The sequence below is a fragment of the Thermobia domestica genome, chromosome 2, assembly GCF_964235325.1.
Source record: "Thermobia domestica chromosome 2, izTheDome1.hap1.1, whole genome shotgun sequence".
NCBI lineage: Eukaryota > Metazoa > Arthropoda > Insecta > Zygentoma > Lepismatidae > Thermobia > Thermobia domestica.
This window is the reverse complement of record NC_137455.1, coordinates 279,939,001-279,964,214: the sequence shown is the minus strand read 5'-3', so window position 1 is coordinate 279,964,214 and position 25,214 is coordinate 279,939,001. Positions and strand designations below refer to the sequence as shown.

The following is a 25,214-nucleotide window of genomic DNA, read 5'->3' as shown; positions in this document are numbered from 1 at the left end:
CTTTGAGAAGTTTTGCACTAGTATCACAAGACTAGTTACAAGATTATTACAGAAATAGTTTTGAGAAATACGCCCCTAGCCATAAAACATATGTAAGCTACTGATTGCTTTTTAAAGAGATAATTCTTTTGGAGAATTGCTTGTGTATATAGCCCATACCTTGCGGGAGTTCGATTTCCAGTGGGAGTGTATGTGTTCAAACTCACGACCTCTACGGTCACGAATTCGGCCCTCGGTCTCAAGTTCGGACTCAATAATTGAGCGCGAACCCGAGTGAGCGCGAGCCCCAATGAAATAAGCGAGCGGAAGCAAAGTTGATAGAAGGGAGCGCAGCCCATTTGAGAGAAGTGAACACGAGCCCAGTTAATATTAGTGAGCGCGAATTAGAGTGAGCGCAAACTCAATTGAAAGAAGTAAGCACGAGCCCGAGTGAACGTGAGCCCAAAGGAGCGCAATGCAAAAGGACAATCTATGGGTGTGAGTATGTCCCTGGTTTGGATCTCATAAAAAATGTAGGTTTACGCGTTAAAAGTGAAGAACGGTAAATTTTAATCAACTAAACCCCATGCTCGCTTCACAATAATTGGACCAAATTGAATATTATTTTTCTTGCACTGAAAGCTGAAGTAACCAAACTATCTAATTATAATAGCAATACTTTATTTGTCGGTAACGCTAATTCCTAATAGTCAATAATCGCCGCTCCGCTGCCTTCGAACAGGGAGTGCAATATTTAACAAATCTTTACCGCCAGCCCATATGGAGCATAATATATGACTCTGATACTAAAGGTGATCGAAGCGGCCACATTTTGAAATGACCCTCTTTCGTTCATTTGAATGGAGTAAATTATTTTCTTGGTGGTATAAATTAGTACAAAAGTAGTACACAATTCTGATCTACTTAAAATTCGAATTTGAAGATGTCGCATCACGGGTGATCGCAGTGGCCAAATTTTCAAATGGTTCTCCCTCGTTTACTTGTATGGTACAAAAATTTCTCTTGGTGGTACAGAAAGGTACAAAATAGTATAAAATTCTGATCTACTTAAAATCCGAATTTGAAAATGTTGCACTACAGGTGATCAAAGTGGCCAAATTATGAAATGGTCTTCCCTTGTTTATTTAAATGGAATAAAAATTTTTCTTGATGGTACGAAAAGGTACAAAATAGTAGAAAATTCTGAGCTAGTTAAAATTCGAATTTGAAGATGTCGCACTACAGGTTATCAAAGTGGCCAAATTGTGAAGTGACTCTTCCTCGTTTATTTAAATTGTATATATTTTTTTCTTGGTGGTAAAAAAGGTACAAAAATAGTACAAAATTTTGAACAACTTGAAATTCGAATTTGAAGATGTCACAGTACAAGTAATCGAAGTAGCTCGAATTTTGCAATGGCCTTCCTTCGTTTATTTGAATAGTACAATTTTTTTTTTCTTGGTGATACAAACACAGTACAAAGTTCTGAGCTACTTAAAATTCAAATTTGTAGGTGTCGCACTATAACTAAATGGACCCGTCATCTGCTGATTGAAATGCTAGGTTTAAATTGGTTTGCATCTGTCTAGGCCAGCGTTTCCCAACCGGTGTGCCGCGGCACATTGGTGTGCCGCGAATGGACCACTGGTGTGCCGTGAGGAAATCGAAACAAAATTATTAATTCTATAGGAGCCAAATTGCAAGACATAGGGAAAAAATGTATTTTTGTATTTCACATTACTATGAATTTCTACCATGTAAAAAATTACTGTAATTGTAATATATTATTCTATATCTATTACTGTGTAGCAGATAGTATTTCGGCTCGTACACATTTCCACGGTTAGCTGCTATGTTACGCTTCAATTGAGAGTCATACTAACACCTGAAATGGAAGCACTTGTAAGGTACGCGTCAAGTGAACGTTCGTAGAAAACTCATTTGCACGTGAATGATAGAATAACACTTTGTTCAACAGCTGAGTTTTGACTCGACGCATCGCAAGCTGTGTGATTGCAATAATATGCACCGGTTTTGGTTAAAACAGCAAAGTTAAAAGTATAAGGCACTTGTTTGTTCGTTCGTTATTTAGTGATCTTCGTTCTTAATGAAAGGTTGGATACAGTTTTCGAAAAAGAAAGCGTATTCTTAATAATCTGAGTCCTATAATTCATTGCAATTGTTTACTATTTTAAAATTAGAATAAAAAATAAGTATAATGAATTAGCATAGGGGGAAAACAGTGATGAAGCTTTTATCTCTGTGAGAAGGAGATCAGTAATTACAGAAAAAAAATACCATGGTTTTTTATATTTGCAAATAATAATAACAATAATATCTATAAGTGTGCCGCGAGAATTCAAGTTACACCCGTAGTGTGCCGCAAGTTGAAAAAGGTTGGGAAACGCTGGTCTAGGCGTTTGTGATTCATCACTCATCATCACCGTCTCCTTTAGCCTAACCGGCATAACCGTGGGACGTAAAACTCAGAGAGAGATAGGCGTTTGTGACAGTATCAAAAGCACTGAATCCTCTCTAATCTAGTTATAAAGTCAGAGGAGGATATACTTTTGCTGCTGACTTTTCATGTTGGAGATCTGTGAAAAGCAAATACTTTTACGTATTGTACAGAGAAGTTACATATGGTGTACTATATAATCAAAGTACTCTGGTTAACCCTTTTTTTTTTGGACCTAACAATGAATGCTAGGTCAACGTATTAAAGCATATTTAGTCCAGTGTTTAACATAACTGTTTTGATAAAGAAATAAGAAAGAACTATTTAAACTTCTCCAGACTTGCTTAATATTATATGCAGATGATACATTGCATAGTCAATTCCTCTTCATATTTCAAAAGTATTAGGCTATAGTTACTGATTTTCTTTTAAAAATATATTTTTCAATTTTAAGAAAATATTACACATTTGAAGAAGTCCAGGAAGAATCAGAATTTTAAAATAAAGACATGTTATTTACATATCAACTAAATATACAGGTTGCCCTCCACCTGAAGTAGAATATTAGTATAAGCTCCCCCATGAACGTGGGGTTAGCATTTGCCCCTTTGGCACCACAGCAGAGCCGTAGCTAGGGAAGGGCGAGCGGGACGGTCGCTGATAGCAAGGGGGCGCCGAACGAGCAAGAAGAAAGAAAAGGTGTCGGAAAAGAGTAAACGACGCGGCGCCCCCTGAAAGAATTGGCGCCCTATTAAATTAATATTGTGGGTTTGCAAAGAAATACATTTGTTAAAAATTTTCTTGCTCGCTCCACTCGCAACCCAAAATTTTCAATAAGAATCACAACAAGTTTTTACTTATTACTTAAAGAAAGTTATTATATATGATTTGTTAATGACGATGTGATATACAAAGGTCGAGTAATGACTTGTAGTGTATGTAGGAGCATCTTTAAAATCGGAAACGGTCAGTCTGAAACATGTGTTCAGCGTTATAATCGTGATGTTAGCTTAGTTAATCACGCTTATCTACCCAATCGGATTAATCATGATGGTGAGGATGAAGGTGGAATGAGATATGAAAATGAGAGGATGAAGAGAGACACGCATGCTTCTGTTCGCGCAGCAATATTAAAAATGAAGGTAAACAAGGGTAATAATACATAGGGTAACATATTCAAAATCATAGAGTAGGGGCTAAAAGTGTCAGAATAACCCAATTTCGTCTTTTTCAAAAACTAATCACTAGCAGTGATTTTTTAAATTCCTTTGACATATGAAATGCTTCCATTTTGATGGAATTCATTGGGTTCGTTTCTCCAACTACTTGTATCGCCAGGATATGTTTTCTGTGCATACGTATCAGTTGTGCTCTGTTTTATCTATGTACATACAAACAAAATATAAACTTTCTACATTTCCGTTATATTTCACAAAATATTTTTTACCGTAAAACAACAAACAAACTCTATGACATATAGAACCCGAAGGTTCAACGCCGCGTTCATAAAACCTCTCCAATAACTTCTGTTCTTACCCAACTGAATCCAGTTTCTACTTCGTATTCCTATTTCTGCAAGATTCATCTTAATATTGTCCTTCCATGTGCGTCTAGGTCTTCCTAATGCACGTTTTCCGATTGGATTTTCAGTCAAAACTTTGAAAGCATTCCTGCTTTCTTTCATTCTCGCTACATGACCAGTGGCGAAGCGTAATCCCACAAGTAGGGTAGGCCCGATTAACTAATATTCCCATTTAGCTCCACTACAAATATTTTGAAGTGCAGTTCATATTTTCTTTTGTCTGGGATTTGCAGGGGGGAATTTCCTCCTCATTTTTTGCGTATTTGAAAATGGAGGAAGACAAAAAAAAGTACATTCTTACAGTTAGTTGTCAAATTTCTTGGATAAGCGTTTATTACTTGCATCTCTCATTTTGAAGTACAATACTGCATTTAATTTATGCATCACGTAATAATAACTTCAATAGAAATGTTAAATGCTCAGAAGGAACTTAATTTGAATCGACGTAAGATATTTAATACTGCATTCTATGCAGTGGCAAATTTAACGGGGTGGCTACAGAGCTTAACCAGTCACGGAAATTTTATCGTAATTTTTTTTTATTGTTTTTTATATATAGCAAAGTTTCCACATTTCCAGAAATAAAGTTAGCAAAACCCCTCGAAACAAAATCCTAAATACATTACTGATTCTATGAAATGGAAAATTTAACTAAAATTACAAATATTATTATTTTATCCTGTACAGTAGCATTTGGTAAATTTATGCATATGTTTAATGTATCAGGCTTAAATTTTACAAGCTATTATGGACGAGGACCCATGTAGGGGAAAAAATACAGCTACTCTAAATAGCTCCTGAGAGTATATACCTAAATTAAACAAGTTATTACTAATATAAATACTTAATTCTACACAGAAACTTCTTACTTAATGTTAAAGAAATCATTTAATAGCGTGTTAGCATTGAAAGATGTCTTCACTGCAAAAACTAAACTCTCAGAGGCGAGGCTTTGCACCTTCCCAACAATACGTGCAATCCCTAGCGATATTAACTTCGCTCCCTGTGCAGCATAGTCCGCAAGTTGCCTAGCGAGCTGGTGAAGCTCAGACGGAAGGGTCTCCAAGTGTTTCCAACCCACTATTTTTTACTGAGAAAACAAACATTTTGAAGTATTGACTTTATTTTATAAAAAAATCAAAGATCAAGAGAATATACGGTAGAAAACCGGTTAGGCCCGGCCTCAAAGCTTCATAGTACGCTTTGCTACTTCATGACCTGCCCACTTGAGCCTCCTAGACTTGATGACCCTAAGAATGTTTGGTAAAGAGTGTAAACTATGCAATTTCTCGTTATGAACTTTCCGCCATTCCCGATTGCCATTCCCCTTGAGTTCGAATATTTGTCTCAGGATTTTATTCTCAAATACTTTCAGTTTCCTTTTTTCCCTTAAAATAGGCGATTTTGTTTCGCAACAATACAGAACGACAGGTATGATTATCGTTCTATATATTTTGAGCTTAAACTTTCTCGACAGAATTCGCGATGACAAAAGATTTTAAACTGAATAATAACACGAATTCTCTGCTTTCAGTCGACATTTAATTTCTTCGTAGATGTGATTTTGTTCTGTTAATATTGATCCTGGATATTTGGAAGTATCCACTTTATCGAAAATATTATTTGATACTTTGACGTATCCATAATTTGCAGTATTACTATCCCAGTGAACTTCCATGTATTTAGTTTTTTTCTTTTACATTTACATCTAAGCTTGCAAGCATTTAATAATGTCTCTACAATTCTTTCTATTGTTCTCCTATCATTTTCTATCAGATTTACTTCATCAGCATACACTATAACAAGGCGAATACCATTCAGCTCTAGGCCCTGGTTGCTATCTTTGATTTTCCTTATAGCGTACTCCAGAATAAAGTTGAATAATATCGTCGACAACGCATCCCCTTGTTTTAGGCCATTCTCGACGAGGAAGCTCGTGGATAGGAATTTTCCTATCGGAGTTTACTTTGGAATTCGTTTAAACATATCTTAATTAATCTATCTTTCATCTGTATTCCAAATTGAGCAAGAATGTTGTATAATATTTATCTCCTAATATAATTGTAAGTCTTTCTAAAATCAATAAATAATTGATGTATCGAGATATTGTATTTCCATTTCTTTTCGAGTATTTACCGAATGGTAAATATCTGGTCCATAGTTGATTGATTTCGTCTAAATCCACACTGATAATCTCCAATAATTTCATCCGCGTATGGGATTAATCTTGCTAATAAAATGTTTGAGAGAATTTTATAGAATGTTGACACAAAAGAAATGCCTCGAAAATTATTACACTCCGCTTTTTCGTCTTTCTTGTGAATTGGAACAATGATTGATTTTTTCCACTCCTTTGGCAATTCTTCCTTGTTCCAGATAAGGAGAATGAGTTTGTGTATCTTGTTCCACAATTTTTCGCCTCCAACTAAAATTAACTCAGCCGGAATTTTGTCTACACCCGGAGATTTGTGTTTCTTTACTTTCTTTATAGCAAATTCTACTTCTGTTCGGCTAGGCTCTGAAATTTATGTTTCTGCTGTTCATTTCCCTTTCCCGACGAATATTAGTTTTTAGCAGCGTTTTAAGCAAATCGTCAAAGAAATCTTTCCATCTATTCAAGAAGTCATCTGTATCAGTAAGAATTGTTCAGTCGTCTCTCTTTAATATATACGCGCGAGGTTGATACCCTTTCCTAAATTCGTTGATGCCCTTGAACATGTCTCGAATTTTTCTTTTACTATCATCTTCAAGTTCATTAATTTAAGCTTTCGTGTCGAAAAAATCGTGTTTCTCTCTTCTAAACATTTTAGAAGTTTTCCGTTTGATGTCAACGAAATTTAGTGTAGTTATATCGTTCGGATATTGTAGCCAACGCAGATTCGCCTATTTTCCCTTCTCCGTTAGTTCAGTGCATTCCTGGTCGAACCATGATTTGTTCCTACATATTTCCGCATGCCCCAATTTTTATCTTGCTGAAATTTTAATGCTATCCCTAATTTGAACCCAAGTATCCTCAACATTAGAGCTCTCAAAACCTTCTAAAGACAATAATTTATTACACTTCAATCTGATATTCCCCTCTCGCCTGGTTCTCTTCTAATTTCTTTAAAATTAACCTTTCCGTTTTCAGGTGTTGAGTATTCCCTTTATTCAACGATAATCTCTCTCTTATTATCGCTACTATCTGATGGTGATCAGTGTCACATTCAGGTTCTCTGAACGACCGAAGATCAATTTTGCTAGACTGTCTTCTTGTATTTACTCAAACGTGATCAATTTGATTGTATATTCTACCATGTGGCAAGGTCCATGTGCATTTATGAACCCGCAATGTGGGAATTTTGTACTCTTCACGATAAGGTTTTTGGATATTCCGAAGTTATGTTGTCATTACTTTTTTTAATGCAGACTTTCTTTCCCTATAACCGGTTCGAAAACATCCTGTCGCCCCACTTTCGTATTGATATCCTCTAATAGAATTTTCATTTGGTATTGCGGGACTTGGTCTAATAACCGTGATACTTCTTCTTAGAAAGTGTCTTTTATATCGTCATCCTCATCATCTGTTGGGGCATGTACATTTAAAACAATAGTATCACATCACCGACCTTTAAGAGTAATAAAAGAAAGTTTATCATTTACAAGTTCAACCCGTTTAATTGCTGGTAGCCCTATTAAAAGAATCAAAATTAAAATGCTATTTGTGTGGTCACATACAGAAGAAAATTACAAAACTTTACAATTATTAGTGGAAATTAATGATGTCACCCATTTCTGACATTTTAAAAGCACATAGTTTCTAATGCATTGAAATTTCATTTCTTATCGATAGTATGAAACGTTACAAATAGCTGTAAATTTCGGTAACTGTTCTTCAAGAGATTTTTATACAACCAAAGGTAGTTTTGTCAAGTTTAACAAAAAGTTCAAAGTAAGCCTTTTGAAAACAATTCGTACACATAAAGCTCTGTCCAAGCAACTTCATAAAAATTCAGCGTAGCATAACAACAAAATCGGCTTCTCTTATATATATAAGCTTGGTGTGGTGTATAGAGGGCGCCGAATTCTACTTCGCCCCGGGGGCTGAAATCTCTAGCTACGGCTCTGCATCACAGACCGGTTGCATTTGCCAATCGGAATTCATGTTGTTGGGATATCACGTATTCCAATCTACTCTTGGGTCCACATGTCGTACAGCTTCGGTACTCTAAGGGAAACTCTTCAAGTGAACTAAGTAAAGTATTAGAATTTTTATTAATTATGAGGTCTGTAAGTTTACAAGTACGGTAAAATTCATATTTTTTCAAAAACTCTAGTTTGAAAAAATAATAAACTTAAGGCCTTATTTGGTATATTGAGTAGGGATGGCCAGAAGCGGTTCCTAATGGAACCGATTTTCGGCTCTGAACGGATCCGGGTTCTAGAAGATCCGGTTCCGGAACCGGGTTTTCGGATCCAGGTATGGAACGGTGGATGGTGGATGCGACGGGCGGGACCTATAGAAACTATAGGACCTATCCCAAGCGGTTTAAGAAATTACACAGAAACTAGTATGCGATCTATCTAAATATCCATGTTTTACCATCCTCCGTTATCGTCGAAATGAACGCGCCATTAGTGCTTAAAGGAATATCCCTATACCTCAACTTCCTTTTTACAGTGCGTTTCGCCGATAACGGACCACGGTAGAACAAATATTTAGATAGAGCGCATACTAGTTCCTTTGTAATTCCTTAAACCGGTTGGGATCGGTCCTGTAGTTTCTAAGGCAGAGCGTTTCGAAACGTGAATTTTCGGCGGTTCATAACTCTGAAAGGATACGTTCTTTGTCCCATGTTTATTAGAACTTTTTTCTTTCATTTCACATAAGAAATCACGTCCCAAAGTTTGTCGGTGGAATTACCTACCACCCGATATATATATATATATGTATCCCACGAGGCACTCAGTGCAGTAACGATTCAAGTCCACTTTTGGTTACTTTGGACAGATATAGATAACTGTTATGTAAAAAATTAGGTTAACTTTTTATGCATTTAAACGTAATGTCTAAACTTTGGTGATTGGACTCGAATCTCTTGTTCTATCGACGCTCCTAAAACCAATCAATATATCTCATTAAGCTTGACAAAGTGATTTATTTCAGTGTAAAAGCTTATCCAAAGGTTTCTTTTTTTTCTCTTGTAAACATAAAATGGATGCTGGGGAGTCACGCCATCTGTTGAGATGAAACTGAGACTGAAATATACCCATGTCAACCACCTCATTATGACGCTAGTAATACAACAGGATATAGTATATAATTATTAAGATATAGCCCAAATTTACCATTAGCTCTTAAACTTTAGTTTCTGTTGAATTGAAATATTCCCCAAAGATTACAGATAGAATATATATCAATCGACAGATAACAACAAGCTTGCCAAAATGACACGATGAAGATAAACTCTCAGGTGTAGATTTCGGGAAAAAACAATGTTTAGGCGTTAACAATTATGAAACTAGTTGACAATCTGATGCTGATGCAGCTTTTATTCCCTCGAATATATTATTTATTTATTTGTGTACTGTTTATTTATGAAAAATATACCTATTAAGTGCAGATTGCATCTTTTCTGGTTTGATTTAGCCTAATAATGACGCACGTAATATTTGTAAATTCTACAGACTTATTAGCGTTTAACGGATATTTGTCCATAGATGACAGGCATACAAATCGATAGATATTATGGTACTGAACAAAATCATCAAAATCTTATGGTACTTATAGGCCTATATTGTAAATCTTAAAATCGACGTTGTACCATAACCACACGATACACACCACCTATTAAGATGAATCTGATACTAAAGTATCCGCTTTCTGTTACAAGCAACATGTAATACGGTTAATAATATACTAGGATCACTACGAAAGTTTTGAGATACGCATTGTTGTGGCACAGTATTTGAATTCTAACAGTATTTGAATTTTTATCGGCGTGGCCGTATCGCCTTCACTTGTTTGTTGATGTGAGCAGTATTCGGCTGTCTAGAATGGAGCTCGAAAGGGAACATTTTCGGACAATGATCCTTTACGATTTCAAAAGTGGTTTGAACGAGATACAAAGCCTTGACCGTTTGCAGGGGGCATTTGGGGACCTTGCTCCTTCCCGTGCTACAATTTTTCGGTGGTTTGGTAACTTCAGAAGAAGTTGGACATCGCTTAAAAATGAAGAGAGAGCTGGACGTTCGGCAACAGCTGTGTCAGATGAAAACATTGCCGCTGTGGAACAAATGATTCGAGAAAATCCTCGAACAACTTTCAAGGACATTGAATCTACATTGAACATTGGATCGCCAGCAGTATCAAAAATTCTTCATGATCATCTTTGGCTCAGGAAGGTTTCATCTCGTTGGGTGCCTCACACTTTAACTGAACAGCAGAAGCGCATGCGTGTGGAATGGTGTGAAGAAATGCTTGCAAGATTTGATGAAGGCAATTCACGACGGGTCTCTGAGATTGTTACTGGTGATGAGACTTGGATCTATCAATTTGACCCTGAAAATAAACGCCAGTCTACAGTTTGGATCTTTCCAGACGAAAATCCACCCACGAAAGTGAAGCGACCGCGAAGTGTGGGGAAGAAGATGGTCGCAACTTTCTTCTCCAAATCTGTCCATGTTGCAACTGTTCCACTTGAAGAACAAAGGACTGTTACTGCTCAGTGGTACACCACTGATTGCCTAAGAAAAGTGTTCCAGAAGCTTCGGGAACGGCGTCCAAGAACTGGATTGTGTGGAATCCTGCTTCATCATGACAACGCTTCCGCACACACGGCCAACATCACAATTCAGTTTTTAGAATCTACGGAGGTCAAACTTATGACTCATCCGCCGTATAGCCCTGACCTGGCCCCGTGTAATTTTTTCTGTTTCCCAGGATCAAAGAACGCATGCATGGGAAGAGATTTTGCAGCCCTGAAGAAGCTGTAGTGGCTTACGAGAATGAACTTTCAACACTTGAAGAAAAAGACTGGCAACACTGCTTCCAAAAGTGGTTTTCGAGGATGCAAAAGTGTGTACAGTGTAATGGTGAATAGTTTGAGAAAATGTAAGTGTTAAATTGATTTTAAATATGTAAGTTATTTCACATCTCAAAACTTTCGTAGTGACCCTCGTATAACCCAAAGTCGCACAACAATACCAACACTCTTACGTCACCTGTACAGTCTTCGCTTTCGCTACATTCAACAACGCATATCAGACGCTCATTCGATTCTTCATAAACTGTAGAGACTTTTATTGTGAGTTTGTATCATTGTCATTATATTTGCATAACGTTTCTCTTTTGTTTTTAAAAGTTAGTTTGTGTGTGTGAGTGTCAGCAAGTTGAGCACCAAGAGATCCATACAAGACGGTCCTCCGGAATTCGTAAAAAAAAGACAATATAACAGTAAGTTGTAAGTGTTTCAGTTGTTGTGTAGTTAGTGCAAATAAACATTTATTCATTTATCACAATTAAGTTGTTTTGTGAACATTTATTCATCAAAAAACAGAACATTGGTCAACTCCGACCGGATCACAGTGAACCAGCGTTTGATACAAACTGTGAATGTGTATGTGAACAATTGTTACATTGCTCTTTGTTTAGTTCTGTTCATGTGTGCAGTGACATTTATTAATTCTTCTGGAAACTATGTGAATAGACATAAGTGAGAACACGTTCATCAGTGTGGACTTGTGTGTGGACTTGTGTTTATTAGTTAGTGTGGACTTACAACATTTTTCAAGATGGAGGACTCAGAAAGAAGCAAGTTAGTGAAACAACGTGGTGTGTGCAAAAGTCAACTGACAAGAATTCAAAACTACGTAAGTAATATTAATTCAACAACTACAATTAGTCAGGTGAAAGTACGTAAGGCTGCAATGATTGAGTTGTATAAATGAAGTCAGGGGTGGACTGGCCATAATCAAGTACCGGTCCGATGGCCGCTGCGCCCTCCTTACATCAGTGCCTTTGCGCCCTCCTCGGGAGAGGCTAACACCCGTCTTATCATCGGAAAGGCGCACAGTTTCCTCTCTGAACACATTAAAAAAACAAAAAAACAACAACAACAATAACAAAGCTATATACATAACTATTTTATAAATTCGCTAGCCTTTGGCCAGCTAGGGCTCCACCTCAGACCCCGGTATTTGCACCGTCTGCGGCCTCGCTCTTTCTGTTTCCGGCGTGGGAATGCTATTAATGATATTAGATTTACTCCTAAATATATCGATTTGACTCTAATATCGGTCATTTTGGACGATTTTTACATATCACCCTTACCAACCCCACGCTCCGCCCCAAATCCCAGTATTTGCTCGTCCTACTGCCTTGCTCTTTCTGTTTTTGGCTTTGGGAATGTCATTATAATGATCTTAGGGACCCTGAAATTTATAGATTTGACTCTAATATCGGTCATTTTGGATCATTTTTATATATCAACCCTCTCATCCCCACTGCTCCGCCCCCAGATCCAGTCTTTACTCGGCCTACGGCCTTGCCCTCTGGCCGAGTTTGGGTGTTTATATATATCTTTCTTTGAGCTTCTCCAGGAAATTCAGATATTTTTGAAAGAATCCCAGAAACGACTTGAGGTGTATTGAAACAAAACCCAAGCGTCCGTCTTGAGGCTATTGGGATAACTCGATGGAGAAGTAAAAACAACGTTGCTGTAAAAATATTTGGACACTTTCATTACTGAGCACCCGACTCAAAGGATGCCAGACCAAGAAAATCAAAATCAGTATATGTGGAACTCGTAGCAGCTTTAAGTGTGATTAACAATTCGCAAGAATTCAATTCCAAAGTCAGATATGATGCAATGTCTCTCATTCAAAAGTTGTGCTCCTTTGAGACTATCATTGTGGCTATGATGTTTTTATTGATTTTTCACCATACCACGCCTTTATCAGACTACTTGCAAACAAAAAACTTAGACTATGTCCAAACATGGTGCCTGATATCCTCAACTCAAAATAAGTTGAAAGAAGCTAGGGACCAGTTTGACAAAGTCTACAAAGCAGCAAAACACTTTGCAACAGAAATGTCAAATAGTATTGAAGGACTCATTACAGATGTTCCTAGTCTAGAACAAGTTATTATAGAAACAGAATTGCCTGAGGTGAGATGTAGAAAAAGAAAGAAAATGGCAAGGGAATCAGCTTCTGATGAAGTAATTGAAGACAGTAAATACAGATTTTAAGTAACCGTTTTCAACTGTGTTCTAGACCAAATTTCTAACAGCATGCAGGAACGACTTGCTGAAAATCAAAGCTTATACTTACATTTAGAGTGTTTTGATCCTAAGAAGTTCAAGAGTTTAAGTCTGGCTTCGTTGTCACTGAAAAGAATCACTGAATTAATTCCTGATTGTGAAGAGGGAAAACCTAAAGAAGAGCTTCTTTCGTTTTCATCAATGTGGGAAGAGTTTTCAAAAATCCTCTTATAAAAACCAAGAAAAGAATCAAGAAGCTGTTGAGGTTCGTACGATTGAAGATTTGATTGAAGAGGACAAGTTTTCTGAAGATTTCACGGAGGATGAGAAGGAATATTTGGGGCCGACTGAAGATATTGTGGATTTAAGGTCTATAAAATGTGATGGAGTGAAGTGCAATTCTTGCTTGAAGTGTACCTTCGATGTGATTCTGCAGTACAATATGTACTCAAGACTCTACACAGATTTATTCAAAGTTTATAAGTATCTCCTTACATTACCGGCAACACAAGTGTCCTGTGAGCGAGCATTTTCAAAGCTCAGATACATAAAAACAAGACTCCGTTCAAGACTTACAGATGCACTTCTGGAATCATTGTTCTTGATGAACTCAGAAAGAGACATTCTGACCAAAATAGACAACAATCTTATTATTGACAAAATGTATGAGAAAAGCAGGGAGATGCGAAGGCTCCTTCAAGCATAAAGCAGTGACTTTACTTTCATTTTCCAGTTTTGTATTTGAATTTCTTTTTTCGCTACGTAGGTATATAATTCTAAATTTACTTTTGTTAATTTGTAGTAAATGTTTCATGTATACTTTTTATCAACGGTTTTAAAAATAGATGAAAAATAAGTTAATGTTATGATGAACACAGCTTTAAAAGGACGGAAGTATGAAAAATAGCATAAGCCCCAAACTTAACTCAAATCTTCAGTTATAATTAGGCTGTTAACAAATGTAGCCGAAGAATTTAAACAACTGGTGTGATTTTTGTAGTCTCAGTTAAAGTGTGCAGATTTATATAGGCCTAATATATTTAGTACTCAAAGTCTCTTTATTTGTATATGAAAATATTGAATTTGTATAATTCTATCGTGATTAACTGCAATAGCTACTTAATCTTTGGTTGTTTTTTGTGTACTAATTTTCCGGGAGAAACCCTCCGGGACTTCCTTTTATTAGGAGGGGGTATTCCATACAAGCGAAAGCCTCGGATAGAAGGCGCCCTCAAAGAGTATGTGACCGCGCCCCTTTTACATAGCCAGTCCACCCCTGAATGAAGTACAATCACAGTTAGAAATAAATTACGAACAAGTAGAGGACGATGCATATAGAGAGGACTTTGAAACCAGTTACTATGATGTATTAGCGCAACTAGAGGATTGTATTATTCAGCGTAGCCAGGAATCTCATTCAAACAATTCCTCAAAAAATGAGAATCAGGTGTCAAATGATCAATTAAAATTGCCTCGTGTTGAAATGCCATCATTTGAAGGACGATACGAAAATTGGCTTTCATTTTCAGACAATTTTAAAGTTATGATTCATAATAACGATAACGTGTCAGTGTTGCAAAAGTTCCATTACCTAAGGAGTGCATTGAGGGGGGAGGCGTATGATTTAATAGCGAATATGCAAGTTACAGAAGCTAATTATAAAATTGCATGGCAATTATTGAAAGACAGGTATGAAAATAAGCGTTTGATTGCAGCTACTCATGTCCGTAATTTGTTACATATTAAATGTATCACAAAGGAAACTACATCAGAATTAAGAGAATTTATTAATACAGTTACTAGTAATTTGAATGCATTACGAGCTTTAGATTTGCAGACATCACTAGAAGAGGTTTTGTTAGTTCAACATTTCGTTTCTCAATTAGACAGTAACACTAGGCGTGCGTGGGAGTTACAAATCACAGATCATTCTTTCCCTCCCTTATCAGAGTTCTTTGCTTTCTTGGAACGTAGGTGTCAAGCATTTGAAACTATAAAAAATACACCATCGCAGGAAGTAGTGTCAAGGTCAAGGGGCGATAAAAATAGACAGAGTGCTGAACCAAAACAAAAAGAAAAAACAACCAAATCATACGTGACAACAACTCAGTCTTTCTGTAACTTTTGTAAACAAAACCTAATACATCAGCTGTTTAAATGTCCTGCATTTTTAAACGCTGAAGCAAAAGAAAGACAAGACTATGTTCGAGATAATTTATTGTGTTTCAACTGTCTCAAAAAAGAATGTAAAGTAAAGACGTGCAGATCAGGTGGCTGTAAACGCTGTTCCAAAAGGCATAATACCTTGCTGCATTATGATGTAATGTCAAAAGCAGATGAGAAATCCAGTGTTGCTAATTCACAATCAAGAAATTTTTCGAGTCATTCTAATACGAATAGGGAAAATATAACACAAGGTTCTTATTGCATTTTCAAGGCAAAACCAAATGTTACTGTTATGTTATCTACTGCTATAGTAAATGTACGAGATGCAAATGGTAAATTACATCCATGTAGAGTATTATTAGAATCTGCCAGTCAAAGTAATTTTGTAACTGAAGATTTAGTTCAAAGGTTGCGTCTACCTAAAAATAAACACCGAGTTCCAATTCAAGGTATTAATAGTGTGATTAGTGAAACAAAGCATTGTGTAGATGTACATATAGAATCAAGAATTCGTGAATTTTCAATTGATGTAAACTGTTTAGTTTTGCTCAAAATAACAGATAACATTCCAAGTAGGCCAATAGATCATGCTGATTGGAACTTGCCGACAGACATAGTGTATGCAGATCCTAATTTTCACCAACCAGATACTATTGACATTTTGTTAGGCGCGGAAGTGTTTTTGGACATTTTGCGATCGCATAAACTAACTAGACCAGGGAATTATCCAGTAGTACAAGAGACTGAATTTGGGTACATTTTGGCGGGTAAAGTTCCTACAACAAGAGATTCTAGTATACCACAAGTGTCATTTTTTGTGCAAGAAAGTAGCCTTGATAGACAGTTGCAGACATTTTGGGAGCTCGAAACTATACATTCAACAGTCATGACTCAAGAAGAAAGGCAATGTGAACGACACTTTGAGGAAAACACTACCAGAGATAGCAGTGGTCGATTCGTTGTACGTCTGCCAATTAAGCCAAACCATAAACCATTAGGAGAATCATATAATTTAGCTCTTCGTAGATATTACCAGCTAGAAAGACGGTTGCAGCAGTGTCCAGAAATTAACGAGCAGTACTGTAACTTTATGAGGGAATATGAAGAATTAGATCATATGAAACCAGTGAAAGAAGAACATGAAGATAATGGTATGAAATGTTATCTGCCACATCATGCAGTATTGAAACCATCCAGTACCACAACAAAGCTAAGAGTGGTTTTCGACGCTTCTGCAAAGACTTCAACGGGGGTTTCATTAAACGACATACTTATGACAGGACCAACAATCCAGCAAGATTTACATTCAATTGTCACGAGATTTCGAACCTTTCCTATTGCTTTTACGGCGGATATTCAGTCAATGTATCGAATGATTAAAGTTCATGAAGATGACATTGGACTTCAAAGAATTCTGTGGAGATATTCATCAGTGGAACCAGTCAAGATTTATGAGTTGCAGCGGGTCGCATATGGTGAAGCATCATCACCATATTTGGCGACTGCGTGTCTTCGAAGGTTAGCGAAAGAAGAAAGATATAAATATCCTCAAGCAGCGATAGTATTGGAACGCGATTTTTATATGGATGATGTAAGCTCAGGATGCCATAACGTTGAACAGGCGTTAAAGCTTCAGAAAGAACTTATTCAATTATTGCAAAGCGGTGGGTTTACTTTAAGAAAATGGTGTTCGAACGAGCCAGCATTGTTGGAAGCAGTGCCAGAAGAACATAGGGAAATTAACTTACCGTTTGAATTTGAGTCCGAGTCAGGTGTTTCAACATTGGGTTTATCGTGGAATCCTACATCAGATAAGCTTCTCATCACCAACAAGTCAGTTAAAGAATGTCTCACGACCAACATACCAACCAAACGTCAAGTGACTTCGACCATAGCAAAAATATTTGATCCTTTAGGACTTATAAGCCCTGTAGTTACTCCGTTCAAGATTTTCTTACAACAAATGTGGATCCATAAGATCAATTGGGATGATCAAATACCATCAGAGCTCTACCAGCAATGGTTAGACATGTGTCATCATCTTCCAAGTGTTAACGAAATACAAATTGATAGATGTGTAGTATTGAAGAATTATGTTCATGTCGAGATACATGGATTTGCTGACAGCAGTCAACTTGCGTACGGGTGTTGCATATATGTTAAAACTGTGGACATTTCAGGCAAAACTACTGTTAAACTTTTGGGTTCTAAATCGAGAATAGCTCCTATTAAAAAGGTAACGTTACCAAGACTTGAACTTTGTGCGGCAGTACTTGTGAGCAGGCTGTATCGAAAAATAATTCCGATATTAAACATTTCAGTGAATAGTACTTACTTCTGGACCGATTCAAAAATAGTGCTTGCATGGATATCATCTCCAGCTGCCAGATGGAAGGAGTTCGTGGCAAACAGGGTTGCAGAGATACAGGAGATCACATCAGTCAACCAGTGGCATCATGTGCCGTCAATGGACAATCCAGCCGACATTATTACACGGGGAATGGATCCGAAACAGTTGAAGGAAGCAGATATTTGGTGGCATGGACCCGCATGGCTTGAATCATCTGCATGGCCCGAACAATCAGAAGTGGTAGACGAAGATGTTCCAGAAGAAAGGAAAGTAACGAGCATATCTTTAGTTAGTTATGAAGGTGACATAAGCTTTCTGGAAAAATTTTCATCATTGTGGAAACTATTGCGAGTTATTTGTTTGTGTCGTCGTTTTATTTACAATTGTAAAAATCACAACGAGAAGAAAGTAGGAACTATTTCCACTACTGAAATTGGTGATACTTTACAACAATGCATTAAGTTAATTCAACAGACCAGTTATTCGCAAGAATTCAAGGACTTAGCTTCATCAGGCCAAGTTTCATCCCAAAGTGAACTTAAATCTTTGTATCCATTTATAGATAATGAACAGTTGCTACGAGTGGGAGGACGACTAAAAAACTCCGATTTACCGTATGATAGCCGACATCAGATCATCTTACCACCTAAAGAGCATCTCACCAAATTGATAATTGAAGCGGAACATAGAAGATTGTTACATGCTGGACCGCAGTTATTGATTTCATCATTGAGGCAAAAATATTGGATCCCACGAGCTAAACAAGTCGTTCGATCTATCATTCATCAGTGTCTAGTTTGTTTTAAATTGAAAGCGTCAGCCTCAGAACAACTCATGGGTCAATTACCATCAGCACGAGTACAGCCAGCTCGAGCTTTTATTCACGTAGGGGTGGATTTCGCCGGTCCCCTAATGATTAAGCAAGGAACTAGATCTCGTAAAGTGACAAAGGCGTATGTTGCAATATTCGTGTGCTTAGCAACCAAAGCGATTCATATGGAGTTAGTGAGTGATTTGAGTAGCCAAGCATTTTTAGCAGCTCTTCGAAGATTTGTATCCAGAAGAGGCAAATTTTCGAACATCTATAGTGACAACGGAACCAATTTCATTGGAGCTCAGCGAGAACTTAAGGAGCTTCAACAACTATTCAGTTCACAACAATTTCAAAACTCAATTCAAGATGTTGCAGTGCAAGAAGGATTTACATGGCATTTCATTCCACCCAGAGCAAGTCATTTTGCAGGCATTTGGGAAAGTGCAGTGAAGTCATTTAAGTTTCATTTAAGAAGAATAGTAGGTTGCACAATTTTGACATTTGAAGAACTCAACACAGTTATAACACAAATAGAAGCCTGTTTGAATTCAAGACCAATCACCGTTCTATCCAATGATCCCGATGATCCTTCATTTTTGTCGCCAGGACATTTCCTTATTGGTGAACCTTTGATGAGCATTCCTGAGCCAGATCTAGTGGACATTCCGACCAACCAATTATCAAGATGGAATCACCTTCAGAAGATGAAGCAGCATTTTTGGAAAAGATGGTCTCAGGATTATCTACATGAACTACAGCAGAGAAGAAAATGGACAACAAAACAAACTAACATTTCTATTGGAGATGTGGTTCTAATCAAAGAAGACAATTCTCCTCCATTGTCATGGAAATTAGGTGTTATTCAACAAGTGTTTCCGGGAAAAGATGGACTAGTGAGAGTAGTGAGTGTAAAGTGTAAGACAGGGACTGTTAAGAGACCAATTACTAAAATTGTACCTTTACCAAAAAATGATCATGTGGATTGTGTGTAAGTTGATTGACTTGGTTCAATCAAGAGAGGGGAGAATGTAGAGACTTTTATTGTGAGTTTGTATCATTGTCATTATATTTGCATAACGTTTCTCTTTTGTTTTTAAAAGTTAGTTTGTGTGTGTGAGTGTCAGCAAGTTGAGCACCAAGAGATCCATACAAGACGGTCCTCCGGAATTCGTAAAAAAGAAGACAATATAACAGTAAGTTGTAAGTGTTTCAGTTGTTGTGTAGTTAGTGCAAATAAACATTTATTCATTTATCACAATTAAGTTGTTTTGTGAACATTTATTCATCAAAAAACAGAACATAAACTCTTAGACGAGATACCAGCTTTCCAACATTATACTTATTTTCACCAATAGATCATCTTTTCGCCATTCAAGAAAGTAATCATGCCTCTGCTCTCTATAACTCCCGTCGTCGCATCTATTGTGACCATCCCTTCATCCATTATATGTAACTTCATCAATGTACCCTTTGTTGTGAACTAATAGGTCTACAAGTCTAAACCTGCTCTGAGTAGCCCCAGAGTAGAAGATTAAAACCCTCGTCGTAACTAAATCCTATGTCTTTGTGTTCTGTCATATGCACCTTACTTCATCACTTCCATTGCATACCATGCCATCTTAACAGCCAATTTATAAACCAGCATATTACGCAAATTCATGCTAGTTCTCACGTACAAATGTTGTTGTCCATTTCTAGTAACGTTTTTAGCCTCAACGTCACTAGATAAATAATAATAATAAAAAAAATGGGGAAGTTTATTTACCTCTAAACACTGGTTTTGACCACACTAATAAGAGAAGCTTAATTCTTAGCAACCGTTTGATTGTTGAGTTTTTTAAACAGAGATTTACTGTACACCTTAAACAATATTAAAAGTTTTGAATAATGAAAATGATCTTTGTAATGTCTAATTTTAAATTTAAATAAATTTGATTGTTAATGTTCAATATATGTAGGTTTCATATCGTCGCATGAGAACCAGAGGAACGTAACTCTATAAATGAAGTTTTCGTGTTTTTAATGTTTGGACATAACTTTGATAGCCCCACTTGGTGTGAATGGAACGTAACAACGGATGTATTTTGTACGGACTGTATGTATTTTTGGGTCCGTGTCCGTATCGCACAAAGCATGAAATAGGAAAATGTCCGTATTTGACAGTTTTTGGAGCTGCACGAAATTTTCCGAGTCGGAAATCGCTAAAATCTCGGGCGAAAAGAATAGTGTTTTCATCATATAACTTATATTTTGGTTACTATTAATAAAGTAGGTTATATTAAAAAAAATGTCTCATTTTTCCATTCCAAGGATCTTTGGTTAGATTTAATATACGTAATTTAACGGTATGATTTATTATATTTGTGTTAATGAAAAAAAAATATAAAACATGTTAGATTCCAATAGTGCTCTCAACGGGTCGGGTCGGTCTTCAACCCGACCCGACCCGTCCGTGACCCGAATTGACTGACCATACCCGATGACCCGACCCGACCCGACTGACCCGACCCGACAACCCGACCCGAGCTGACCCGACCCGAGTAGCCTGACCCGACTGACCCGACCCGACAACCCGACCCGAGCTGACCCGACCCGTTTGAGAGCACTAGTTTCCAACAGTGCTTTAATTATTACAGTAAACAATTGTGAGGTAACTTAAAAAGGTGATTTTTAGGTAAGAAATTTCAAAATATTTGTTCTGTGTTTGGACACCGTATCTTTGATAGGTCGTCATTTTAAAGCTTGTCCGTATTTTGGATAAAAAAATTATGACAACATCACTCAATCACCATCTTATTAAAAACACATTTTTCTAAGAAGAAAAAATATTTTTGTCCTGTTGCCTGTAAACCTAGGAAAATGGAGTTACGTTCCTCTGGTTCTCATGCGAGGATATGTACGTGAGAATTAAAAAAAAAACTAACATTTATTCACGTAATTCTTAGTTATAACATTTTACTTCGAATTTTAGTAAAATTAATGCAATACAAGCACAAATGATAGCAATGCTATGCAAAGAAAAAAAAACTAACTAAAATATGAAACACGCAACATCATAGACACAAGGATATCAAGACTGTCAGTCATTTACAGTAAAAAGAAAAAAATGAGAACCATGGCATGATTTTTAATACAAACTAGCTTAAATGAACTATTTCAACTTTCTTTCTGTTCTTCAGGATATGCTTCTCTCTTTAGGATAATTTGTTGAATCAACACGAATTTAGTGGCTCAGTGGTAGAGCGTTCACCTCTGGTGTATGGGGTCCCTGGTTCGATCTCAGCTGGCGTCAAGTGAACTTTGTGGTGGACAAACACCGTGTGCCTGGGGTTCCTCGGGTTTCCTCCCACTTTCTTCATTCCACTACTTCATTCATTTCTCATCATCACCGTCTCGTTAGCCTAGCCGGCATAACAGTGGAATGTAAAACTCAAAGATCTCACTACATTTTTTTCAAAACGAATTTATAGATACTGAGCTGGAGTCAAGTACAAACTATCATTGTAAAATAATACAAGGGTAGTACATAAATTAAACCAAGTACATCAATTGATAAGCTTTAAAAAAATCAATTTCAAACGGCTCAGTTGTTGTTTTGTAAAGAGGCAAGATGTAAAGTCGAGAAGATTACAGAAATTGTCCTCTTCCCCCTTTACAAGCGAAAATTTTAGAAAACACTTCGAGAAGTTTTCAGTCAATTTTGAGAAGCGTTCGTATGCCGGATTTCGTCACTCTAACTTGAGGGGCTCTGGAGATACACTGTTTATACTAAAGGATTTCAACCCCTTTACACATTCGTAGGGGAATTGTAAGGAAACTGATTGGCTTATAATAAAAACTCGATTGGACCCCAGTATTAACAATGTTCCAAAAATAATTTCAAACAGTACAGCTGTTTTTCCGAGATGATGTAAGGTAATATCCAAATCACTGGGACATGTTACCCTTGTAGAGGCTGAATTTTCGAAATCGCTGGGAAACGTTTCTTCCTACCTTTACTTGTATCAAAGGACGCACGGGAGAATAGATTTGTAAATAGCTTATATTTCAAGCCCCTTTCCCCTCTTATTATACATATTTCAATGAATGTAGAATGATAAAAAGCACAAAAGATACTTTTTTTCGTATCTTCGCATTTTGGTGTACTTTGAACTTCACTAATCCCTCAATAAAAGTGACATGATAAAATTCAAACCTAAGATAGAAACTAACAATTTTCCAAACTTCATTTCAAATGTACCCGCCATTTACCCGTAATGCGATCACAAACAATAGGCACCATCAAGCTCAATGTGTGAAAACCGTTTCCCTTTAGAACCAGAATTTTGGAAACGCTGGAATACTTGTCAGCTTTTTTTTTAAATAGAGTGCTTTGGTTACCGTGTTTCAACGTCCTAACTTGAGAGTCTTGTGAGATGCTCTAATACATCCTGAAATTTTCATCCTCCGCATCCTCCTTAGGATACGCTCTTGAATCAATATTAGATAATGAAAACCTAGCACGAGCTAGGTATCATGTTACAAAATTCATTCGAAGTTACTTAACTGTTTTCCTATGATGTGATCACAAACAACCGACAATGTCACTTTCAGTATAGCGGAAATATATATATATATATATATATATATATATATATATATATATATACAGGCGCGGATGGACTTGGGGCTATAGGGGCTGGATAAAGGGGCAAACTATGGTTTAGTCCCTCCCTTGATCATATCCTGGATCCGCCACTGTATACATATATAATGCCCCACTTAAAAGGAGAATATTTGGAAACACTGGAACACGTGTCCAGTTAATGAGGAATTCATATACTGAATTTCATCTTCCTAATTTGATGGGTCGTGAGATACTGAATTTTCTGTTTCAATTGTGACCCCTCTCTCCGTACTTACAATATGTATTTTAAGCAAAGTAATATCTTAAAAACTCAGTTCGAGGTAGATGATAACTGCAGTCCTTAAAAATTTAAGGCCACATGTAGAATATGGTAGAAAGTAATTGTGACCATAAATTTATATGGAAACCATATATTTCGACATGTTGTTGGACATTTTCGGAAAGATTGAATGAAATTACACATATTGGCGTTTGAATAATGAAAATGATGCATAGTTTGTGAAAATGTAACACTTGTTATGATTGCACAATGACTGAAAAATAAAACATTTCTTCATCTTTACGAATCAAATAAAAAAAAGAGGAGGCGAGTATGTTATGCAAGCGCTGATTTTCAATATATTCTCTGATTTTGAATACTCAGTTAGTTTGCTGATGTGACTTGTATCACAACGGTAGGGAGTACAATGCGATCTAAGGGTATACCTGAAATTGAAACTTTGGCTTTAAGCTTTTGTTAATTAAGGACCGTTTATCAGAAATTCGTTTCAAAATGGTTCAGCTGTTTACCTGTGATTGGTTCATACGCAACATCAGTTTCAGTTTTAGGTCTTACACTAACTGAAACGCCTCTTCTTCACATGGAGGGAATACGTTTGTAGAAAATATTTTAACTTCCGTTGGATGCACGTTTCAATGAAAGTGTAATGATAAAAATACGTAATGTCATTTTTTTCCCAGTTTTACCCCTCACTTCTTCTTAGTACAATGACGATGGAAGCTGAACTTGGATTCAACGGCATTAGGAATGCTACTACATATTTATCTCAGCAAGTCCGAAAAGTATGGATTAGACACTAATATTGGTCGTCTTTGATTATTTTTACATGTCACCTAGTTTCCGTCCCATTCTTTACCCTCATACCAACCGGGGATGAATTTGGTCTTAAACAAAATTGAGGATGTCATTATTCATGTCAGTAACCCCAAAAATTATGGATTACACACTGATATCGGCCATTTTCTATTATTTTTATAATCCTACCCGAGTTAATTCTATGCTTTAAAAAATCATTTCGAACTTTCAGACGTTTTCTCGTAGTGATGTAACAGACAACGTAAATTTCAATTCAGTAAGAAATACATATAGAAACTCATCTAATATTTATATCTAACTGCTTAGTAATTCATCTAATATTTATATGTAACAAATATATGTAGGTAACAGAAGTAAGTACTAGAATAGGGTAGATGATCCCATTAAATCATAATAATACATTTACCTATCACTAGGGTAACAAGTGACATACAATCTTACCTTAAATATCCTTACGTTGCAGTACGAAATCATTCATATTTTTTTAACCTGCCAACTCGCATTGGGTCATATTGCAACGTTTTGTTCAGCAAATGTTGCAACATTACGGAAATTGAAGACGACAGGTGCATACTGAATGATTGAAATAATTATATTTAAAATTCTTTGAAATAGTGATAAGAAAAGACTGTTCGAGAAAATCAGGCAATTACATTATACTGAAAATCGAACAAAACAGGTTAATTATTTCAAAAATTTACAGATAAAATCTATTTATTCAGAAAAGAAGAGTAATGTATAATTCACCTAGTCAAAGAATATGCACAACTAAGTCATATGTGAACAGAAACAGCATAAAAAAATGAGTGGTTCATTAGTATAATGCAATTCTAATGTGAAGATAGCTCGTAAACCCCTTTGGAATATGCATTTTAATCAGTGACATGATAAAATTCGGCC

At 36.5% G+C, this 25,214-nt stretch overlaps 1 protein-coding gene across 1 annotated transcript; it reads left to right on the top strand.

Moving 5' to 3' along the window:
* The first annotated feature begins 14,897 nt into the window (after window positions 1-14,897).
* Window positions 14,898-19,583, top strand: LOC145679439 (uncharacterized). Its single transcript, XM_081750021.1, has 2 exons — window positions 14,898-18,047; window positions 18,252-19,583. The coding sequence occupies exons 1-2, from the start codon at window positions 14,898-14,900 to the stop codon at window positions 19,581-19,583; spliced, it is 4,482 nt and encodes a 1,493-aa protein (XP_081606147.1).
* Window positions 19,584-25,214: the final 5,631 nt, after the last annotated feature.